This window comes from Volvox carteri, assembly GCF_000143455.1.
Source record: "Volvox carteri f. nagariensis unplaced genomic scaffold VOLCAscaffold_5, whole genome shotgun sequence".
Taxonomy (NCBI): Eukaryota; Viridiplantae; Chlorophyta; class Chlorophyceae; order Chlamydomonadales; family Volvocaceae; genus Volvox; species Volvox carteri.
Genome location: NW_003307548.1, coordinates 751,234 through 770,379, shown reverse-complemented (window position 1 = coordinate 770,379; position 19,146 = coordinate 751,234). Strand labels below are relative to the sequence as shown.

The 19,146-nt window shown below is 56.4% G+C and overlaps 4 protein-coding genes across 4 annotated transcripts in view; all 4 read right to left on the bottom strand.

Moving 5' to 3' along the window:
• VOLCADRAFT_87348 (uncharacterized protein) overlaps positions 1-2,373 on the bottom strand; it is a gene marked incomplete at both ends in the record, with an annotated part of 13,498 nt that extends 11,125 nt beyond the window's left edge. The window contains 5 exons of the mRNA XM_002947037.1: positions 206-366; positions 652-819; positions 1,068-1,378; positions 1,657-2,005; positions 2,286-2,373. Coding sequence (XP_002947083.1) covers positions 206-366; positions 652-819; positions 1,068-1,378; positions 1,657-2,005; positions 2,286-2,373 — 1,077 coding nt within the window. The remainder of the gene's footprint in view (positions 1-205; positions 367-651; positions 820-1,067; positions 1,379-1,656; positions 2,006-2,285) is intronic.
• A 139-nt stretch (positions 2,374-2,512) lies between these two features.
• Positions 2,513-3,346, bottom strand: VOLCADRAFT_87347 (uncharacterized protein; the record flags this gene model as incomplete). Its single annotated transcript, XM_002947036.1, has 2 exons — positions 2,513-2,561; positions 2,853-3,346. The coding sequence occupies 2 exons, from the start codon at positions 3,344-3,346 to the stop codon at positions 2,513-2,515; spliced, it is 543 nt and encodes a 180-aa protein (XP_002947082.1).
• A 570-nt stretch (positions 3,347-3,916) lies between these two features.
• VOLCADRAFT_79470 (uncharacterized protein) lies at positions 3,917-6,562 on the bottom strand. Its single transcript, XM_002947035.1, has 2 exons — positions 5,136-6,562; positions 3,917-4,513 (listed from the first exon to the last, which is right to left on the bottom strand). The coding sequence occupies exons 1-2, from the start codon at positions 6,189-6,191 to the stop codon at positions 4,445-4,447; spliced, it is 1,125 nt and encodes a 374-aa protein (XP_002947081.1). The 5' UTR covers positions 6,192-6,562; the 3' UTR covers positions 3,917-4,444.
• Positions 6,563-8,740: 2,178 nt separating this feature from the next.
• VOLCADRAFT_87345 (uncharacterized protein) lies at positions 8,741-11,911 on the bottom strand (the record flags this gene model as incomplete). The annotated part of the gene is made up of 9 exons (XM_002947034.1): positions 8,741-8,857; positions 9,168-9,233; positions 9,617-9,751; positions 10,248-10,298; positions 10,483-10,515; positions 10,885-10,951; positions 11,284-11,435; positions 11,673-11,720; positions 11,771-11,911. 9 exons carry the CDS (start codon positions 11,909-11,911, stop codon positions 8,741-8,743), a joined length of 810 nt encoding a protein of 269 aa, XP_002947080.1.
• Positions 11,912-19,146: the final 7,235 nt, after the last annotated feature.

The window sequence follows — 19,146 nt, the reverse complement described above, 5'->3', positions numbered from 1 at the left end:
CTTAGATATGATGGGGCAGGCCACCTTCATCCTTTCTGGACCCGCCAGCCGACATCTGTATATAGTAAAGCAAGCCCCCAAGGTCCACCCCTTCTCCTCACCTACCCACCCACCTACCCACCCACCTACACACACCCACATCAGCACCCGAAAGAGAACCCGCAAACAACGCGACCCTATGCCCCTACGGCCCTATGAGGTATACCTGCGACGCCTCCGACAGCAGCGAATGCGAGCGGCCCTCGAGCACGTGCTGCTGACTCATCACACAGCGTAGGGCCCACCAAGGCCAACACCACACCCACTCAGACCAGCATACACCGGGGGCTCCGGAACCCCCCGATGCAGGCCCCCCCCCAGGACCGCCTCCGGGGGGAGGAGGGGAACCGGAGGGGGAGGTCCGCGGATGAAGCAGCAGCGGCAGCGCCCCCAGGCGGCCCTGCGGCGTCCCGACTGCGGTGTTTGCGGCGGCGGCGGCGGCGGCCGTACTCGCTTTGGATACTACTACCGCCTCCTCCTCCGCCTTTTGTGCAGTCGAGTCTGAGACTCTGAGCGGCTCTCCCCTTTCCAACTGACACGTGTGCTGCTGCTGCTGCTGCTGGTCGCTACGGCCTTCCCTCCCCCCCGCCTTTGCTTGGTCCTGTTCCTGACCCTGTTCCTGCTTCCCTTCTGCTGCCTCCATCTCCTCTCCCTCTCCCTCCGCCGCCGCCGTCGCCTTGTCGAGGGTGTGGGTGCTGTGGGTATTGAGGCTGTCCAGCAACAGCACTCGTGCGAGGAGTAGCCATTGAATCGCGGGGCAGCGCCCCACCAGGTCCTCACCTGGAGGGGGGGGGGAGGGCGGGGGAGGGGGCGCAGCTTAGTGGAGTGCGGAGTAGTCGGGAGGTGTGCGTGTGGGCGTGTGTGGGTTTAGGGTTATAGGGGCCAAAAAGACGGTGTCACCTAGGGAAAGGGAGAGCAGCGGCGGAGGGTTCCCTGCTACAGCCCGTGCACTACTGCCGGGACCGGCTACTGCTTTCTGCAACAACCCTCCCTGCTGCAGCTACAGCCACAGCAGCTTCTCTCCCCACCGTCCAGCTGTAGCTGCTCCTGCGCCCAGCGGTCGCCGCGACTCAGAGAGTCGATACCCAAACCAGCCAGCCCGTCCGCAGGTTGGCTGGTTCCGGAGCCCGATGGCGGAGTTGTCGTACAGGTGTGCGTCTCCTCGGCTTTGCCTGCGGCGGCGGTGCCGCCGCCAGCGCTTCCGCCCCCGACGGCGGCGGCGATCGCGGCTGCGGTGACGGCGGGTGGCGGCCGTGGCGGTGGCTCCGCTGCGTGCCTTGCGACAGCGGCCGAGGCAAACCAGTGGAGTGGGCTGGGTGGAGGGCCCTCATATAACGGCCTGCGGGCGCGTGAGGACGAGCGGGGAGGCTGGTGCGTACGTGTGTGTATGTGTGTTTAGCTACACACGCACATACACACGCACACATACACACACCAACTGACGGCCCCGAGCAGCCTCCCGGTGTGCCCCTTCAGATCCACCCCAACCACCAACCAACCTCCACATGCAACGTGCAACCACTCTCCGAGGCAGATCTCCGCACTCAGACCCCTTCTTCGTACGGCAGCCTCCTTCCTACTCCCCTCCCAAACCCCGAACTCCCTCCCTCTACAAACCCGGTGAGGTTGTTTTGTCCGAAGATGTGCAGACAGGCGATTCCGGCCACCAGAACAGCCTCCAGACGCAAATCTACACCACCAACATTCGAATCCAGGTTTGGTTCCGGAGCGACGGCTGCATCAGACGCGGTTTCAGAGCCCGTACGCACGTCCCCGGCTCTTTGCGCTGAGATAGCTTCCTCAACTGCAGCCGCCGCGCGGCGGCGCACGAGCGCGTAGTACGACTCCACGTCATGTACGGCTTCAGTTTCAGAGCTGCAGTCGAGGAGGGCTTTTATCGCCGGGACAGTTCGTACGGCGTCTAGGAAGGCGCCTTGCGTGATGAGGCGGGCTGCGCGGCTCAGGTCTGGGGTTGGGACAGAAGGAGAGAAGTTGTATAGCAAAGGTAGATAGCAGTGGAAGAGAGGATTGAGCTGCGGCCAATAACGGCTAACGTTTCTTTGTTAGGACTTCGAGTAGAGGGGGAGGCCTGGCTGTCGTGCACGGCAAGAAACGTCGAGACTTTCGAGTAAAAAGGCATAATATGTAAGGGTATGTCAACTGGTAGATTAAATCACTTTCCTCTATATCAACACCGCACAAAGGCAGGCCGCATGGACCGTCCATAAAGCCGCCGCAACACTCACCATCATCCTCGGCGGTCGGCGGACCAGGTTCGCTGACATGCGGTAAGCCACAGCTATGCTGCAGTAGCACCAGCTGCGATACCCTCATAAGGAATACTTGATCAGCAAATCGCTTTTACAGGAAACCGACTGATGGGTTGCCGTAGCCTTGTGCTCCTTTGCGTCCCTCAATCTTTGATTGTGTTATATTAGTTTATTATGTACCAAAATTGTTATAGGCAGGATGTCTAATTCTTCATGAGGATGTTCACATTGGCAATTTCGTCCATTCCCGTGCTGAGGTCGAGCAGACGTTTTGGAGCAACGCAGCCGCGGCATATCACGAAAATGGAGTCATGATATTTAAGAACAGATTTGAAGGCGGGTTGCGACTGCTGACAGGCTTGCACTGCTCTGGGCCCTGAACAACAGCTGACAGCTTGCCCAGTCCAGTCACATCGAGCCATTTCGAGGCCAGTGACAGCCTTACTACGCTAGGTTAAAGTGATTCCGAAACTTAGGCCGCATCATCCTGACGGGCTTTCCTGGGTAATGGCCTTTTTCCAAAGTTGACCGACAGCCGCTGACCGACAGCCGGTAAGCGAGAGGCACGGTGCCTCCGGATGTCCCTTGCCGGCGCTCGTGCGCCAGTGTGCATCGCCGAGAATCCGAACGCTGGATTGCAACATTACTAATAATAATACACTCTCCGTGTGGGCGATGAGCCAGGTAGCTTTATTGATCGTGACCAAATTGTGTGTGACTACCGTAACTGTATGTTCGCCTCCCCTCCACTCCATCTCTGCGTTACACTTATAGCTGGATGCCGCCGCCCAGCAAAACAATGCCTCCACATACCAGCGCGAGCATGCGGCCGAAAGGGTACCTGACCTCCAGGTGCTCTCCCCTGCACCCGTGCATCCCATTACGCAACTCTTCCTGCAGCAGCCCTGCACGTGGCCGTCACTCCTGTAGTGCTGCTGACCACGAGCCTTGCAGGCGCCATGCTGACTAGGAGAGCGCCTGTCATGGTCTGGCGAGCCAAATCTTCTCTCGCAATGTGCTTTGCACGTGCGTGACATATGTTGTGAGTTTTCAAATTGCTATCCGCTTTCCGTTTCCGAGGGTGGGAAACAATGGTGGAGAAACCCAATGGATGGGTGCAGGGAACTCCGGGAACTTGCAGGGAACTCCACCGCTACCCCCATGAACTAAACCGTGGATCCAGCTCTCCGCTCTGCTACCGCTCGGGTCCGAGGTGCTCGTGGAGTACACACACACACACATGTGCACGACCTCCCGGCCGCTCCTTCGTGTAGATCCGGGGAATGAATGGCTCCTGGGCCATTCCATACATATATATATATATATATACGGTAGTTAACAGCTCCGCACTGAAATCGCAGGCGCCAGTACATTTGTCTTGCTCTTAATTTGCTCCTAATGGAGGTCGATCAAGTCACAGCGACGACGTATGTTGCCCAGTAAGGGGGGGAGGTCCCGCTGCTGCTGTGGTAACCCCCACCTGGTACCTGTGTGCTCAAATCGAGCTGCCAAGCCCTCTTCACCCTTGCTGACGCACAGCTCTACAATAACAATGCGTGTATAAGCCTGCAGCTTCTGGTCATACTCAGAATATTAACGTTGTGAAGGGGCGTGGGGTTATTTAAAACATAACAGAGACTGACTATAGTATTGGGCTCTGTAAGCGCATATACCGACTGCAGGGCCTGCAATGCGGATTGGCCGGTGTGGCCGGAGACAGGTTCAGTTTCCTTGCAGACTGTCAGTTTGGTGTGGGTGCATGTTACGGCAACCGTGTCGGTGCCTTAATTACCTTGACGACCTTGGCACCCGTGTGATGACGGTTGTGATGACTCCCCTCCCCTACTGAAAACACTCTTGCCGGCGGCGGCCGGGGCATTTCCTACCAAACCTAACCGATAACCAATGCAACCAACATAACAAACACATGCACCCAAGAGGCAACAACACAGGCAGCCGTTCTCCACAATTATCTTGGATCCTGAATCCTGGATTCCGGTCCTCAATCCTGGACCCTGAATTCTTGATCCTGGACCTTGGATTCTGGATCCTGGCTGGTGTGTGGTTCCACAGCTCGCCTGGTGGGCCAGGGCCCGGAGCCCCCTCCCCCTTTTCCCCCCACGAGCTGCACCATCCTATAGCAGTGATGCCGGGGAAAGTGACGCGTCCCGTCTTAGTCTTTTGCCGTACTTGCGACGGAATTCCTGGAGTTGTGGCCACGTAGGTTCAAGAGAGTGGGTGGGTGGGGGTCGTTCGAGGGGGTGAGGGGGTTAAGGCTAAGGTTAGGGTGGGGTGGGGTGGGTAGTGGGAGGACGGCTCCCCTTGTCTCCCATGTGGGATTCTCGGACATACATACATACGGATGAGTAGCACAGCCCAATTGAGCTGCGCGCTGCTCTGCTCTGCTGTTCACTCCTAAATGCGAATTCGTTAGAAGGGGGGATGCTGTTGCCTGCTGCAGCATTGTCTACGTCTGCCTGGGTGTCTCCCCCCCCTTCCCTCCCCCGCCTAGGACGGCTGCAGTCAGGCGAATGAGCGCATCGAGACATTGATTCATAGGAAGATCGAAGAGGTGTGCGTGTGTGCTAGGTAGTGTAGGGAGCTGTGCGGGCGACAGGGCATCTCCCACCGTAACGCCCCCCACCCCACCCCACCCCGACCCGACCCACACCGCGAGTTCTGCAGCTGCCCCAACGTATCTACATCCCATTCAGATGCCTCTGTGTTGTCGACCCCCCTTGTGCCCCCTTGCCGCCACCATCCCCCTCCCCCACCCCACCTCCCCCTCCCCCTCCAAACCCCGCTCCAACCTCCTTTTGCCCGCACCTGCAGCTTGGGCTGCACCACAAATACGCAGTAGCCTGCCTCGGGGTTACGGCTGTAGTACCGCTGGTGGTACGGCTCGGCCGGGTAGAACACACTCAGCGGTGCGACCTCCGTACAGACCCTGCGACCGAACCATAAGGCCCGATTGGCCTCCGCCAGCACTTCCGCCGCGACCTGCGCCTGGCTGTCATCGTGCGTGAGGATGATGGAGCGGTACTGCGGGCCCAGGTCGTTGCCGCTGCGGTTGGGCGTGGTGGGGTCGTGTAGCGCCATGAAGATCTGCAACAGGTCCTTATACGACAGTACATTTGCGTCGTACTTGACCTGTACGACTTCTGCATGGCCTGTGGTTTTGGAACAGACTTGTTGGTAGGTGGGGTTGGGTACGTGGCCACCTGCATATCCGCTGGTGACAGACACCACGCCCTCCAGCTCCCGAAAGCAGGCCTCGATGCACCAGAAGCAGCCGCCGCCCAGGGTAGCGGTTGCGATTTCAGGGGCCACATTATCGGGGTCCGAGCTCGGCGGTGATGGTTGTGATCCTAGTTTCTTCGATGGTGATGATAGCGATGTGCTGGGTTGGTCGTTTGGGCGGTTACCGTCCGGGCGCGTATTGGCGGGGACTGATGGTGCCAGGAGGGGTGTTGCCGCAGTAGCAGCTGCAGTAGCAGCAGATGATGGCGTGGTGGGCGAGTTGGGTGTGGTTGCGGAAGATGGTGTAGTTGAGGATTTGGGTGATGAGGTCGTGACTTGGTCTGTAGGTGTAGATGTAGGTGTAGGTGGGGATGTAGTGTTGGGCTGGTTCGCCCCGCGGCCAAAGAAGCTGCTGAACAGCCACGTCAGGAGCTCCGGAGTGCGGTCGATGTCCATCACGTCCGTCACCATGGTGTTTGTTTCGCCAGATAACTCCTCGACCGGGCTTTTGCCAAGGTTAAGTTGGGCCACTTCGTCGCGCAATCCGGATCGTGTAGAGGCCACCAATTGGCAACGATGCCGACGCACTGCTTTGTCCACAGGACATTGTACAAGCGGTGAACGTCTAAAAAGCCTTTGCATGATAATGTTGCTTGCCTGGTTGACTGTAAGGCGGGCTACTAGGTTGCAAGCGGGAGGATTGTTGTATAGCAGAAGTTCACGCACACAACGACCCAGAAATGTAACGCGCTGGTGATGCTTTAATGTGCATCATTGTTTGGCCTCTGCCAAACAATGCGAAGCGTGATGCTTACTATTAGCTGCCGGTTCCTGGCTGGCTGGATGGATGTTTTCTGCCTAGGCTCCGTTACACACTAAGCACACCGCTGCCCCACCGGGCTGTAACAAACAAAGCAGGACGATGTTATTAGAAAAATGATAAACACAGACACCTCACGACTCAAGTGGACCGTTACAGGGTATTTCCACTAGGCCGCACACTAACTTTTGGACATTATCTTTAATGTGGACTCAGTTTGTGGCTTGTGGACAGGTGTTTCCACTAAGCGCCCCGGAACCATACGACAGGTTGCTATAAAGGCACCAAACCATTGTTATAGTAAGATTGGGTGTAATTTAATGCGCAAATCATTACAGTTTGGTCGGCGAATTGCTGGAATGTGGGCAATTCGACCGGTCCTGCTGTGAATTCCACTGGTTAGCGGGCTATTTGCGGCTGTGGATAAAGGAAAATACAAAAGCCAACGTAGGGCCTTGAAGAAGGAAAATGGCTGACTATGAATTTTCCCGCTCGGAAGTTAATGTCCACTTTGAAAGTTATCAGCAGGTCTGAGGCCCTGATAACTAGTGTGCCACTAAGGCGGACTTAGTGTCCGAGGCGTTTCCACTGGGCCCTTCGGCTTTTCGCGTACGGAGCCCCTTTACGCGATTTTTTTAAAGAACTTTTACTTTCTATTAATGTATTTAACTAGTTTCTTATCGCTTGCATGATTTGCTGAGCCAGGTGTGAGATTTTTTGAACTTAATGTTAGTGTGCGGTCTAGTGGAAATACCCTGTAACAGAAACCCAGTCTGCGCGAGAAATCAGTAAAAAATGCAAGCGTGCTCGGACGTCCTATTCAGCTATCAGCGTGCGTCGCCTCATCCAGATGTTATGAACGATTTGCGCAAGTTTGCGTTGTGGCTTGATAGCGGTCTGTCGTACACCTAGGTTGACCAGCCCTCCACGTAGGCCGTCATACGCAGGACATCCTAGCAACACGTGAAAATCATCTTTCAATGCGTTATTGTTGCCACAGATCCTACATCAGCGCTTTTGACGCGACCGACCGCGGGGTCGGTTGACCTCCAAAGGCTACGCCCGTGTGCGAAACCGCAGCAGTGACCAACATGACTTCGCAGGAATGTAGCACGCCGTGTGTTTCGGTGTTCCCATCCCATGGGTATGCTGGCACATCTTAACCCCTGGTTTACGGTTGTCCAACACAAATTCCCGGGGTGTAGTATTTAGTCGTGCGTTCTGTCAGTCATCATCAGATCGCTCCTCCAACCTTCTCATGACAGATCCAACATTCATCGGGTTCGTCGCCAGTGGTTTTTTAATCTAAAACTGGAGCCGAGGTTTTTGTAGCTTAGAGGCGCGCGACTTTGAAGTTTTTAAGGTTTACCGACCTAGTAAGTGCGGTCATTATCTGGAAATGTCGGCTACCCTACTGAAGTGACCGGTTGGGTTATACTTAACCGGTCGGTGACTGATGGCCCTTTTATGTCATAGGGGGGCCGCGGTGTGCGTGCACGCTGCGGCGCCCGCTGTTTCTGCTCACGCTGCCTTGATTGCGGTGCGGCCTCCCGCGGTTTCCTCTGCTTGACATGGAGGCGGCGCGCAATGCACCGTCCATGGATTTGCATCGGCGCCTTAGCAGCAAGTGTGCCTACACCAGATGATTCATACATCCAAACACGACACCGTTCCTCCGCTTGCAGCCCAGTGCCGTACAGCCTTCCCTGTGGAATACTGCGGGGTGACTGGCTGCACCGGGCTGAGCCCTTTTCGGCTTCGAAGAAGCTTAGTACCCTTGTGCATTTCACTGCACTCGCACCCCACATTTTATTGTGGAGGAGATGATGCTCCATTCCGAATGCCGACACACAGCCGCATGAAACTGCACCCAGGGTTAGTCCCCACAAGAAATCACAAGTCCAACATGGCATACACACATACATGCGCACACACACGCTTCGAGCCCTCCATCTCAAATTTTTCGTCCCACGTCTCAGAGCACAGAGAGGATGAGATGTACATACATACAGTCACACGTCCCCGGGCCCCTCTTCCATCCCGCCACGTCAGCAGCAACACCCCCCAATCCCCCCAGGGCAACCCCCTACAGCACACAGCCATTTCCGCCGCCGACAGACAGGCACCCGCAGTGGGCACTCGCCATCGGCAACATGTGGTTGGCTACTGCCCAGGAAAGGCATAACGGCAAAAAAACGACAGACGGACCGACAGACACACGTGCTGCTGCTGCTGTTGCTGTTGCTGTGGGTGCGCCCCTCCCGCTCCCGCAGTCCCGGAGCACAGTCTTTACCCCCCTAGTGGTGGTATTCGCCTTATTCAACCTTCAGCGGTTGCTCGTATCCCCCTCCGGACCCCCCTCCTTCTCCAGCTAGTCTCCGAAACTGGACACCACAAGGCTGTTCTTGGCGCTGCCGAGAGCTGGTTTCTTCTTCTGCACTGAGATACGGTGCCAGACGTTGTCCCGGTCGGCCTGGGACTCCAGTCCCTGAGGGGATCAGGACATCATCCCCCGGGGTTGGGGTTGGGGTTGGGGTTGGGGTTGGTGTGTGTGTGTGTGTGTGTGTGTGTGTGTCTGTGTAGAGAACTGAGCCGCGAAGTAGGCAGGAAGTGGCAACGATGGTACACGGGAGGTGATCATGTCTGTGTAAGCATGTACGTCTGTAGGTATGTAAACATGTGTCTGTCTGTCTGCCTGTCTGTATGCGTGTGGGTAATGTCAAGGAAGAAGGAGGAGGTTAACTGCACAACCCCCCTCCGGGGCCGCACCCACCCCACCCCACCCCACCCCACCCCACCTCCAGTACGAAGCTGAAGCGGTTCTGGTCAATCAGTCGTCCGTGGAGCAGCACAGCGGCCTCCAGCTGCACAGCAGGGCAGGAACGGGGGCAGCGGGTGTGGGGGGACGGTGTGGGGACGGTGCGTGTGTGTGCGTATGTGTGTGTATGCCCGGGAGCAGGGAGGGGCGATTTAGTCCGTGTATGTACGACAAGAGCTCAAAGTCATAACCTGTCACTCAATAGTACCGCCTCGCGGACGGGGGGAGCGGGGAGGGGGAAGGGAAGGCGGGGGAGCGAGTGAGCACGAACTCACAGGTGGGTGGGCGGGGGAGATGGGCTTGGGGACGGGGTTAGGGTCCCGGCCATGGTGCACAAAACACAGCCCGTTTCCCGCGTCTGGCAAGGTTACACCCGTACATCCACACGCATACACGCCCGTCACCCCAGCGCCCCCCTCTCCCCCCCACCTTATCGAATGACGAGGGAATGGCGTCAATCAGCTGTCGCCCCTGATCCGACCAAAAGTAGAACTCCGCCGTGTAGTGGCTGGAGAGCAGCTCGCCCGGGGAGGTGAAGGCGGGGGCGGGGGAGGAGGGGAGAGCCTGGGGCGTGTGGGGGGGATGTGAGGGGAAAGACGAACCACACACGATTGAAGCTGCTGCCAGGGCAAGAGAGTAACAAACGTAGAACTGACCGAGAGGCGTCCGTGGCGACCGGTGAGGGGGTGTGAGGGGGGTGTGAGTGGGGGAGGCAGGGGAAATGGTGTACGGGTTACGTGGGCAGATCGGGTGTCGTGTTAACTGTGTTTCATCGTTTCTGGGATTGTGCGGGGTCCGGGGGAGAGGTGAGAGGACACACACACATACACACACACACACACGCTGATTGGGATGTGGCGTTGTGTGGAGGCACCGCGAGCCCTGCCCCGGTCGTTATGCAGTCAGCTGCATCACCCTTCCCCCCCCACGGCTCTCCCCCCTTCGGACACTGGGTTACCACCTCCCCACATACACACGCACAGATCATTAAGACACACACACACACACACACACACAGAGGCAGGCACACGGGTTGGGCCTCCCCACCTCCGACCCCCACCTCTAGTTCCCCCAGGAGGTCAGCGAAGCGGTCCGCGGGTATGGCCAGACTCTGCCAGGGGCCGGAGGGGGAGAGGGGGGCTGGCAGGTCAGGGCTAGGGAGTGGGAAGAAGAGCCTGGTGAGCCTGGCAGTGCGGTGCTCATGCTTCAAAATCACAACGCTACAGGCCACACAGAAATGCAACGTGTTACAAGCGGTAGCTTATTTGTACACTGTACGGCGTACGGCATCTTACCTTGCGCTCCGCGAGGATGGAGTCAATGACAATCTGCGTTGTGTGCGGGGGGGATAGGGGTCCAGGCGCGCGGGGAGGGAGGGGGAACAACCCCGAAAGGACGTTAAAACACACACACGCAGTGGCGATCGCAACCGGAGGAGTGCCAAAGTCGGAACATGGTCATCAGGAGCGGGGCAACCAACCGCCAACCGAAGGTATTGGGTCAGTCAAGGAAAGGCGGTTGGTTAAGATACCCCACGGAGTGGACCTCTGCTCCCCCCACACACACACCCGCCCACCCCCGCTCGCCAACAGGAGCCCCCCGGGGCGGCAACCACACGACTCGCTTCCCCCACACCCCCTACCCGCCAAAACCCCCACGCACAGGGAACCGACGCGTTCCAACGGCGGCAGCCCCACCTGAATGTGACCGAGTAGATCTGGCAAATCTCGTAGGTACAACACATACTGTACGACCTTTTTCTTCCTGCCGTACAGCCAGGGCAGAACGACGGGGGTAACATGTCACTTGGGCCGCTGAGGGAAAGGAAACGTGTCATGGCGCGGGTTACGGTGTCACGTCACCACCGCTCCCCCCTCCCTCGCCACCAGCGACCCTCTCTTCCCCTCCCCCATTTTCCCCTCCATGCCCCGCACCTGCGCCACATCAACCGCATCAATCCTCCTCCTTTAAAAGTCATTGTCGTACTTCGTACGACTTCTCACTCTTTCCGTACACCGCACTTGTTTTTCCTCTTGCCAGCAACCCGCCCTCTCCCCGGAGCAACAGCCCGGCCGCCCTCCCGCCCAGCCACCCACCCATCATCGAAGTATCGGAAGCTGAATCTGTTCTCCAGGTGCGTCCAGCTGTGTATCTGTCCCCACGGGTAGGCGAACAGACAGTCCTTGCTGTTGGGGCGGAGCAGTCGGAAGCCCAGAGGGCCCACCTCGAGAACCACCACCGGGCTCCGCTGTGGTGGTGGAGGGGAAGAGGGGAGCAGGGGGAAGAGGACGGGGGAGGAGGACGGGGTGGAAAGGCGAACGGGAGGGGGGAGGGTATAGGGACAAGGGCCGGAGGCCGCGGCAGCAGCGGCGGCGGCGGAGACGGACACGGGGCCACCCGGGGAGTGTTGAGGATGGGGGGGGTGGGGTGGGGGGACAAGGACGATTGGGAAATTGCGCACATACACATGAACATGCGGACTTACATACATACAAATGCACATGCACACACGCATCCGGTGTCCCTCTATTTCCTACACAGCGGTCGTACGGCACAAGGAAGGAGAGGAAACACCGCACGTACCCTTTTTACATCGTCGTCGTACGGCAAGCAGTAATAACATGCCTCCCTTGCGCCGCGGTAGTACGGCTGCTCCAACGCCGCCACGTCAGCAGCAGTTGGTTCCGGAGGCGTCCGGTGAGCGGCGGACGCGCCGGCCCCCATTGAGAGACACCCGGCGACACACGTAACCACACCGTCGTACAGTACGACACGTCACCGTACAATATTTCACTGCAGCAGTATTATATACTGCACTGTCACCGCGGCAGTGAACGAGACAGTGATGGTGAAGGAGACGGTGATGGTGATGTCCGCGTGCCGCGGCGAAGGGTAGAGTCTAGCTCGGACGCTAAGGTGGAGGTGAGGGTGGTTGCGGATATACTTCCTGTTTAAGCAATGATATTATGGCCGACTCCGGGAAAGACACACGGACGAACAGACAGCTAAGGACGGATTGCGGCGAGTGGCCGCAACGGAAGAGGACGGACAGGCCGCGGTGGGCTGAGGCTGGCTTTGCTCAGGAAGGGAAACCGGAACCTGCAGGTTGGGGGACAAAGGATGGCAGCTGAACGTGGAGCTGAGGAAGGTGCGCCACAAGGTAAAAGAGCAGAGCTAGCAAGAGCAAGAGAAGGTAACCGCAGCAACCAGCTAGATTTGGGGCGTTATCATGTGTCCATTTTCGGGCGAGCCCTTGTCCCTGATGCCATGCGCCGATCGTGGGGCACCGAACACGCACGAGGTTAAGCCTATAATGTAATGCTGCCAGCTGCATGACACACTTCTTTAACGTTCGCATGGTGCATCGCATCCATCGTATGCAGGAAACTACGCGAAGTAACCTGAAAAGTACATGTCATACCGGCAACTCCGTAGACAGCCGGCTCTGTAGACAAATGTGATGGAGACGTAATTTACAGGATGTTGAAAACACTGGTTTTGTGTAATTGTAGTCCTGGAACAAGAGAAGCTCAAGGGCTGCCCTGTTAGTCGAAGTGTCAAGTAGGTAACGGCGGTAAGCAGTTACGCAGGACAGGAACATTGCTGTAAGTAAAAAATCCCAAAAAAACTTGCAAGAGATACCTCCGAAGCAGCTCGTCCGTATACGAGTGTCACGGCATTCGACTTGAAACGTCGCGGACCCAAGCGAGGGGTATCTAATGTCCAGGATTGCGATGCTGCAATCGCACGTATGTTAATTAGAACGACCATGTTACATATCCGCACGTCAGCATCATAGGCCTGAAGCACGGATCGCTCTAGACCACACGAAATCGAGCTTGCGAAAGAATTATCGTTTTAAATTTCGTATCAGCTGTGCAAATATACAAAGTATTACATTATCTATTCTTTGGTTTTCCCGAAGGGCATTAAAGGAACTTGGTAAATGCCAACAAGCACCAAGACCAATGCAAGAGTCACCGACGTGTTATCGGGTTGACATTCAGCATATGAGTGTGCACTTGAGAATCATTACTTCTGTGGCTGTGGTACATTGGTGGACAACTCTGGGCCCAAGAAGGCATGGACCGCAGCAGGAACCGCAGCACGCAAATCCAACTTCCCGACCACGGCCCGGTAGCTACAGCATACAAAACCTTGTGCCCGAAGGAACGCGACCAAGCCGCAACTCCCTTACCCCTTACCCTTTCTAATTGCGTTTTTTTTGGGGTACACGACATCACACCCACGTACCGTTAGGGCTACCCGGTCCCCTTAAGTGGTGCAACTTGGCACCTGCATGCTGCCCTGCTGCGCTCCGCATATGGAAATCGGAAAGGAGATGCACACCTCCACGATCACACGTCTCGCTGTTGCAGGTGGGGACATCTGGCGCCTTGCCAGACAGCAAAAGCAGGGCACGCGCTGCCAACTCCGCCACAGAAAATCCGGATTTCCTTGGTATATAATGTACGGGTCCCATGGACGTGGGTTAACTCTGAAGTCTCGATTGGGGAGCCGGAGGTTGGCTGTTTTTTAGGCCGTTTTCTAGTTAGCGCGCAACGCCTTGAACCCACCAACATCTTGGCCCGTTGCAGAACTCCCTTATATCGCTTGGCTCAATTGCAGGACGCTAAGTTGCGCGGCGATTGCATCTTTCGCTCTTAGCACAGCATCAACTTCCCATGAAATTCTAACTAGCGATGCAACCACAACTTGTCCAACGTCACAAATCAGCAAGCTTTGGTATATAACCTATCTCGCATGTATTGCAGTCGCCAGCCGCGGCCCGTGGCGTAGCAGAAAACGAAAACATCATGGCAGGTCGTCCTCCACAACACAGCGCGCTGCGGCGAGCTTTCGGGGCGATGTTCGACTGGGTGATGGGCAAGAAAGTAGTGGGCAAAGATGCAGCAGGAAACATCTATTACAGGTCAGGCATTCCGATACCATACCATGCACCGCACCGGATGCTCTTGCCCACACCTTCTCCGTCCCAAATGCTCACCCAAAAAGTAACATTCCATCATCCATTCTTTTACTTGGGAGGTGGTTTGAGGGCTCGGGCCCTGACCGAGTAGAGCGGCGCGAGGTGCAATGGGCCAGCGCCTACATGTTCTACGACCCGAACGATATACACCCCGAGTGGCGAATGTGGCTCCGAAAACTTAGGGAAGAGCCGCCCACAGAGGCCGAGATTCAACAGTAAGCCTTTCTTTCTGCCTGTTTGGTTATGTAAATGTACCTCGCTACAGTACTGAAGAACGGATCACCATAGCTTTTCCATACCGTGCAACCGGAGGTACATGTCGTACAAACCAAAGACCAGAGCGTGCATCGGGCTGTCATCTGTTGGGTTTGGGTCTAGGGCTGAATCCAGCGTTCCTTTACTCTCGCCCCTCACCCTCGCCCTGCGCTTGCCCGTCTTAGTACCGAAGCTCCGTCAAAACCGTAACCCCCTCCCCTCCCCAACCCTCTCCTGCGTTGCGTCCACCGGCTCCACCCCGGCCTATGTGTGTGTATGTATGTGTGCATGTCTCTGTGTTGTTGGCAGGCATGCGGCCAAGCAGGCGGTCCTCAGGTCGCGAGTGGCGGCATTAGAGGAGGCGGAGAGGCTGCGGCGACTGAGACAGCAAACTGTGGGGACACCTGTAAGAGTCGGGAGGGGGGAGAGGGGGGAGGGGGGGCGGAAGGGGGGGGAGGGGGGCCTGGGTAAAGTAGTTATAAAGAGGCTGGCTGTGCGAGGACGGGGTAAGCTGTGCCCTGGAAAGTTGGCTGGGTACTATCGAACCGATCCGCTAGGTTGGAGGTGGTTGTTAGTTGTTGGTTGGGTATTTGACAGGGGCCAGTGGCACACTCACACGCACGGGCAAGGGCGCGCGTACGGCCACGCGCATGGCCTCTCCCTCCTCCAACTTCCCAATCCTGGGGCTTGTCACCTGACCATCGCCTTGGCTGCTTGGCGGGACAGTTGCTGGACAGGGTGGATATATCCAACTGACACAAAACCTAATTTTATGCTCACGACGTCGATGTAAGTTTTTAAAACTTCCTTCTCTCTCCCCCCCAGTCCTCCCACCCCGCCCGGGCCCCACTCCCCCCCGGATTCGACCCCTCTCCGGGCCCCTCCAGGACCAGCACGCGGGGCCGCAGCCGGATATGGCGAGGTTCCTGGAGCAGATGAGGGCTGGCGGGCCGGTGCCGGCGGGGCGGGGGCCGGCACCCGGGGGCGGGGGTGAAGGAGCGGGGGGACCCCAAGGTGAGTGGGGGACATGTACTGCAAGTCTTTGCAGGACTGCATGTGTATATGTGTGTTTGGCCGGGGGCAGCTTGCAATGGCAGGGGACGCACGGAAGGCAAAGCCTACCGGCGAATGGAGTGGGTCATTTTGGAGTGGGTATTATATTGCGTTTTCCCCTTTCAGGGCCCCACCCCATCTTCCCCCGCCATTGACGTCTCTGTACTGTTTGGGCGGCGTCCCGGTTGCGTCCGTACGACTGCCGTAGGTACGGCAACTGCCAAGGGCCCAGAGCCGGACGCGGGGCCTAGCGGGTCCTCAGCCGAAACATGGAGGCCACCGCCGGGGGCGTAACGCCATTTTCCGTGTCCATGACCTCCCCGAGAATATCAGATAGAGGAAGAGCTGAGATCTTTCCTGTAAGGGCTGTACGTGTGTGTGGGAGAGATGAGAGCTTGGTGGCGCAGCCTCTGGAGCCCAACAAGTTCAGTCGCCATGTACGGTCACGTTTGGTGGCTGGGTCGGTTGGTTGGCTGCGCTCCATACTCGCCGTGAAGTACTTTCCTGGCGTGGGGGTCCGTGGATGCACGGACGACCTTTGTTGTGGAGGCGGCAAGGTCAGGAGGAGGGAGTGCACGACGGGGTATGTAGGAAGAACATATGGGGCAATTAATGCCTTCATGCGAGGTCATCCTTGTGGAGAGGGGCCCCTTGAGGAGGAGGTATGAATGTCATCGTGCATCTGGTCGAGCCTGATTTGTGTGTTCCCAGAGTTTGGTTATGACTGGATGTTTAGCTGCGATGGCGTACCCCGACTGGTGGGAGATGTTATCCGTATTTGGCGCCTTGGGCATTGCGGGCGGATCAGCGGCTGTGCTGCCGATCGGCGACGACTTGAAATGTGGTGGCATAGTGCCCATTGTGTCCATTTGTGAAAATTGGGTTTGTTCCCTTGCAAGGATGGAGAGGTTGCCACTTGGGAAGTGGCAGGGCAAGCGGTCATGCAAACTGGCGGAGAGGCAGGCAATACGTGTGGAAGGCAGAAACGAAGCTGCAAGTCGGATGGGTTACTTTGGTGCTAGGTAACGGTTTGGTCAGGAAGGCTGCTGTTAAGTGTCGATGCAAGTAGCGCCCAGCCCGCAGATATTTTAAATGAGCGGATGAGAACTGATGAAATCTGGTTAGCCCCGCCAGCCGGACCGGGTACGACAGCCTTTGCGACCGGCCACTGGACCGGAACCGGAGCCGCAGATTTCGGAACGAAAAGGTGCTGCTCGACGCCCTCAATCAAATTAATGCTGAAGTATGAACATTGCCAGCGTTTGGAGCTGTCAGGCCGACTTGCTGCGACCTTTGCGTGTATTGGGTTGCTTTGAGACACATTAAGCCACACACACATGTACACGCAAGTGAAAAATGAAATGAGCAAAGTAATATTTTCCGTTTCCGATAAATAGAAGTTGGAAGTGCAACACCCTCACAGTCCGTAACACCCAAGACCTCAAGGAACAATGAAGTTCGATGAAGTTCTGTCTGCGGCTCTCGTGCCGACGAGGCATGCAGGTCTGGTGCGGGTGGCTTCAGCGCCGACGGGGCATGGACGTCTGTTGTGGGCAGCTGCAGCACCAACGGTGCGAACTGGTACAGCGTGCGACGATGACAGCTAGAGCTGAGGAATCAGGAACTTTTGCATAGTTGTCGACGTTGGGGTTGCAGTAGTCGAGATGGTGTGATTAATCTTGCCATAAAGTCTGTCAACTGACAGGAGGTTCAACGATCTTGATCCGCACATCCACCACCTGGTCTGTATATCCACCACGGAACCCGCACCCCCCAGCACGTTACCCCGGATTTCTTGCCATCCAGCTGTCAGCCCAACGTTACCTAACCTCCCGACAGCACCAAGCCTGATTGCTGGCACATTGTACAACAGAAAGGCAAGGGTCTGGCCTAAGGTATTGAGGCTGTCCTGGGAATTTGCTGACAGGTTGGAACGTGGGTGTGCAGCTGGGGCCCCAGCTGGTATACGAGGGGCATCAGGAGGTCAGTCATGTACACCCTGGGTGGCCTGGGAAGTATCCTGACCCGCTAAACGAGGAGGACTGGTAAGTAGGAATGGTATGTAACTAGGGTTGGCACTCATCTAAAGTCGTTTTTCTAATCTAATTATTTCTCTTGAGAATCTCAATGAGAATTTAGAAGGTCTTTTTTGGCACTTGAGGAGACGGTTGGGTCGTTATCTAATGTACGGCACTATAATTCTTTATAAATCTTTAGAAGCCATATATTTCCTTACTAGAAACTCAGAACAAAATTGAATACCGAAAATGGCAGACACTAGCACTGCCCCAAACCAGGGGCAGAGCCAGGAGTCCGAAGATAAGAAACCGAGAGAGTCACCGAGTGGGCCCTGATTCGTTGAAACCTTAACCCTTAGGATATGGAGTTAAAGAAGCATCAAAGGGATAAGCGCCTGTGACGTGTACTCGACCGTCCAGTGCGCCCTCGCATGCTTTGACCCATGGGTCAATACTGCGGCGGAGTATAATGGCTTGTTTCTGTCGTGCAATTGTGCTTCGCAACGTCCCCAAACTTAATTATTATAACAAATATACCATACAGAATCATCCTACAAAGTTTCAGAGCCAGTCATGCATTTCCCAGAAAGCTGCCAAAACTTGACATGAGAATCTAACCCATTCTATTGAGATCTAATGAGATCTCAATAGATTGAGATGAGAAGACTTCCGTTTCTAAACCTAGGGGCTACCCTATATGTAACGCATGTGGACTCCCTGGGGCTTAAATAAGCATTTAAATCTTTGCAGATATGAGACACCGCTGCTCTGCATGCCTGGCGACCGTCAGAACACTGTACCATGTGAGTCTGTCTTGCAATGGGTCACCACCCTGTTCAGTGCCATCGGGCTGTGGACGACTAAGAAGCTTCATGCAATGCGGGTTGCACCTGCCCGGATCCTTGATGCCTATGGGTATGTTGGCCGCTGCTGGTTATGATTTGCACATTCTTGGTCTAATGTTATCTTTTTCTGTTCAGGATCTCACTTGACAGTATCAAGAATATTGGTCGCTGGAATAGGGAGCCAGCTGTCTCGTCATACCTTGTGAGCCAGCCAACAGACGGTTTGCTTACACTTGTGGGCTTTCCTTGCACCGCTTCCAACACTCCGGTCACAGCACACTGGGCACCCCGGTTTATGGTTCAGATACCTGAGGAGGTGCTGTCCGTCTGTTTCCCTTTCTTAAGACACTCAGGCCAGCAGTTGCAGAAGTTGAGAAGGTCACAGGGCGCAATGCTCGCTTGTCAGTGCCTTACCACTTGCAGTTCCTGGAGTTCTCAGCCCGGTGTGCAGTCCAGGACTCGTTGGAGCTTGTGAACACGTGCCTGTGCTAGTCCTGTGCTTACAAAAGGATCCCATGTGGCAGCAGGTCTACTTCCTGCTACAGGCATGCTCTAGCAAGTGTATCTTCCCTTGCTTGGCAAATGGTGGGCTCGTAGTCTTCACTAATGTCAGGGTTTATTTTTGTAGGACATTGCGGCAACGAACCCCCCCATCGTCATAGACCTACCCGGGGGCATTCAGAGGCAGCTGGTAACATTGCAGCAGACGGTCAGTGGCCGGCAGGAGGTCAGCACCACGGGCAGGGAGCTGCACCAGCCAGCGGCGGCGCATATGCTCCCCTTAGGTGCGCGCGCGTG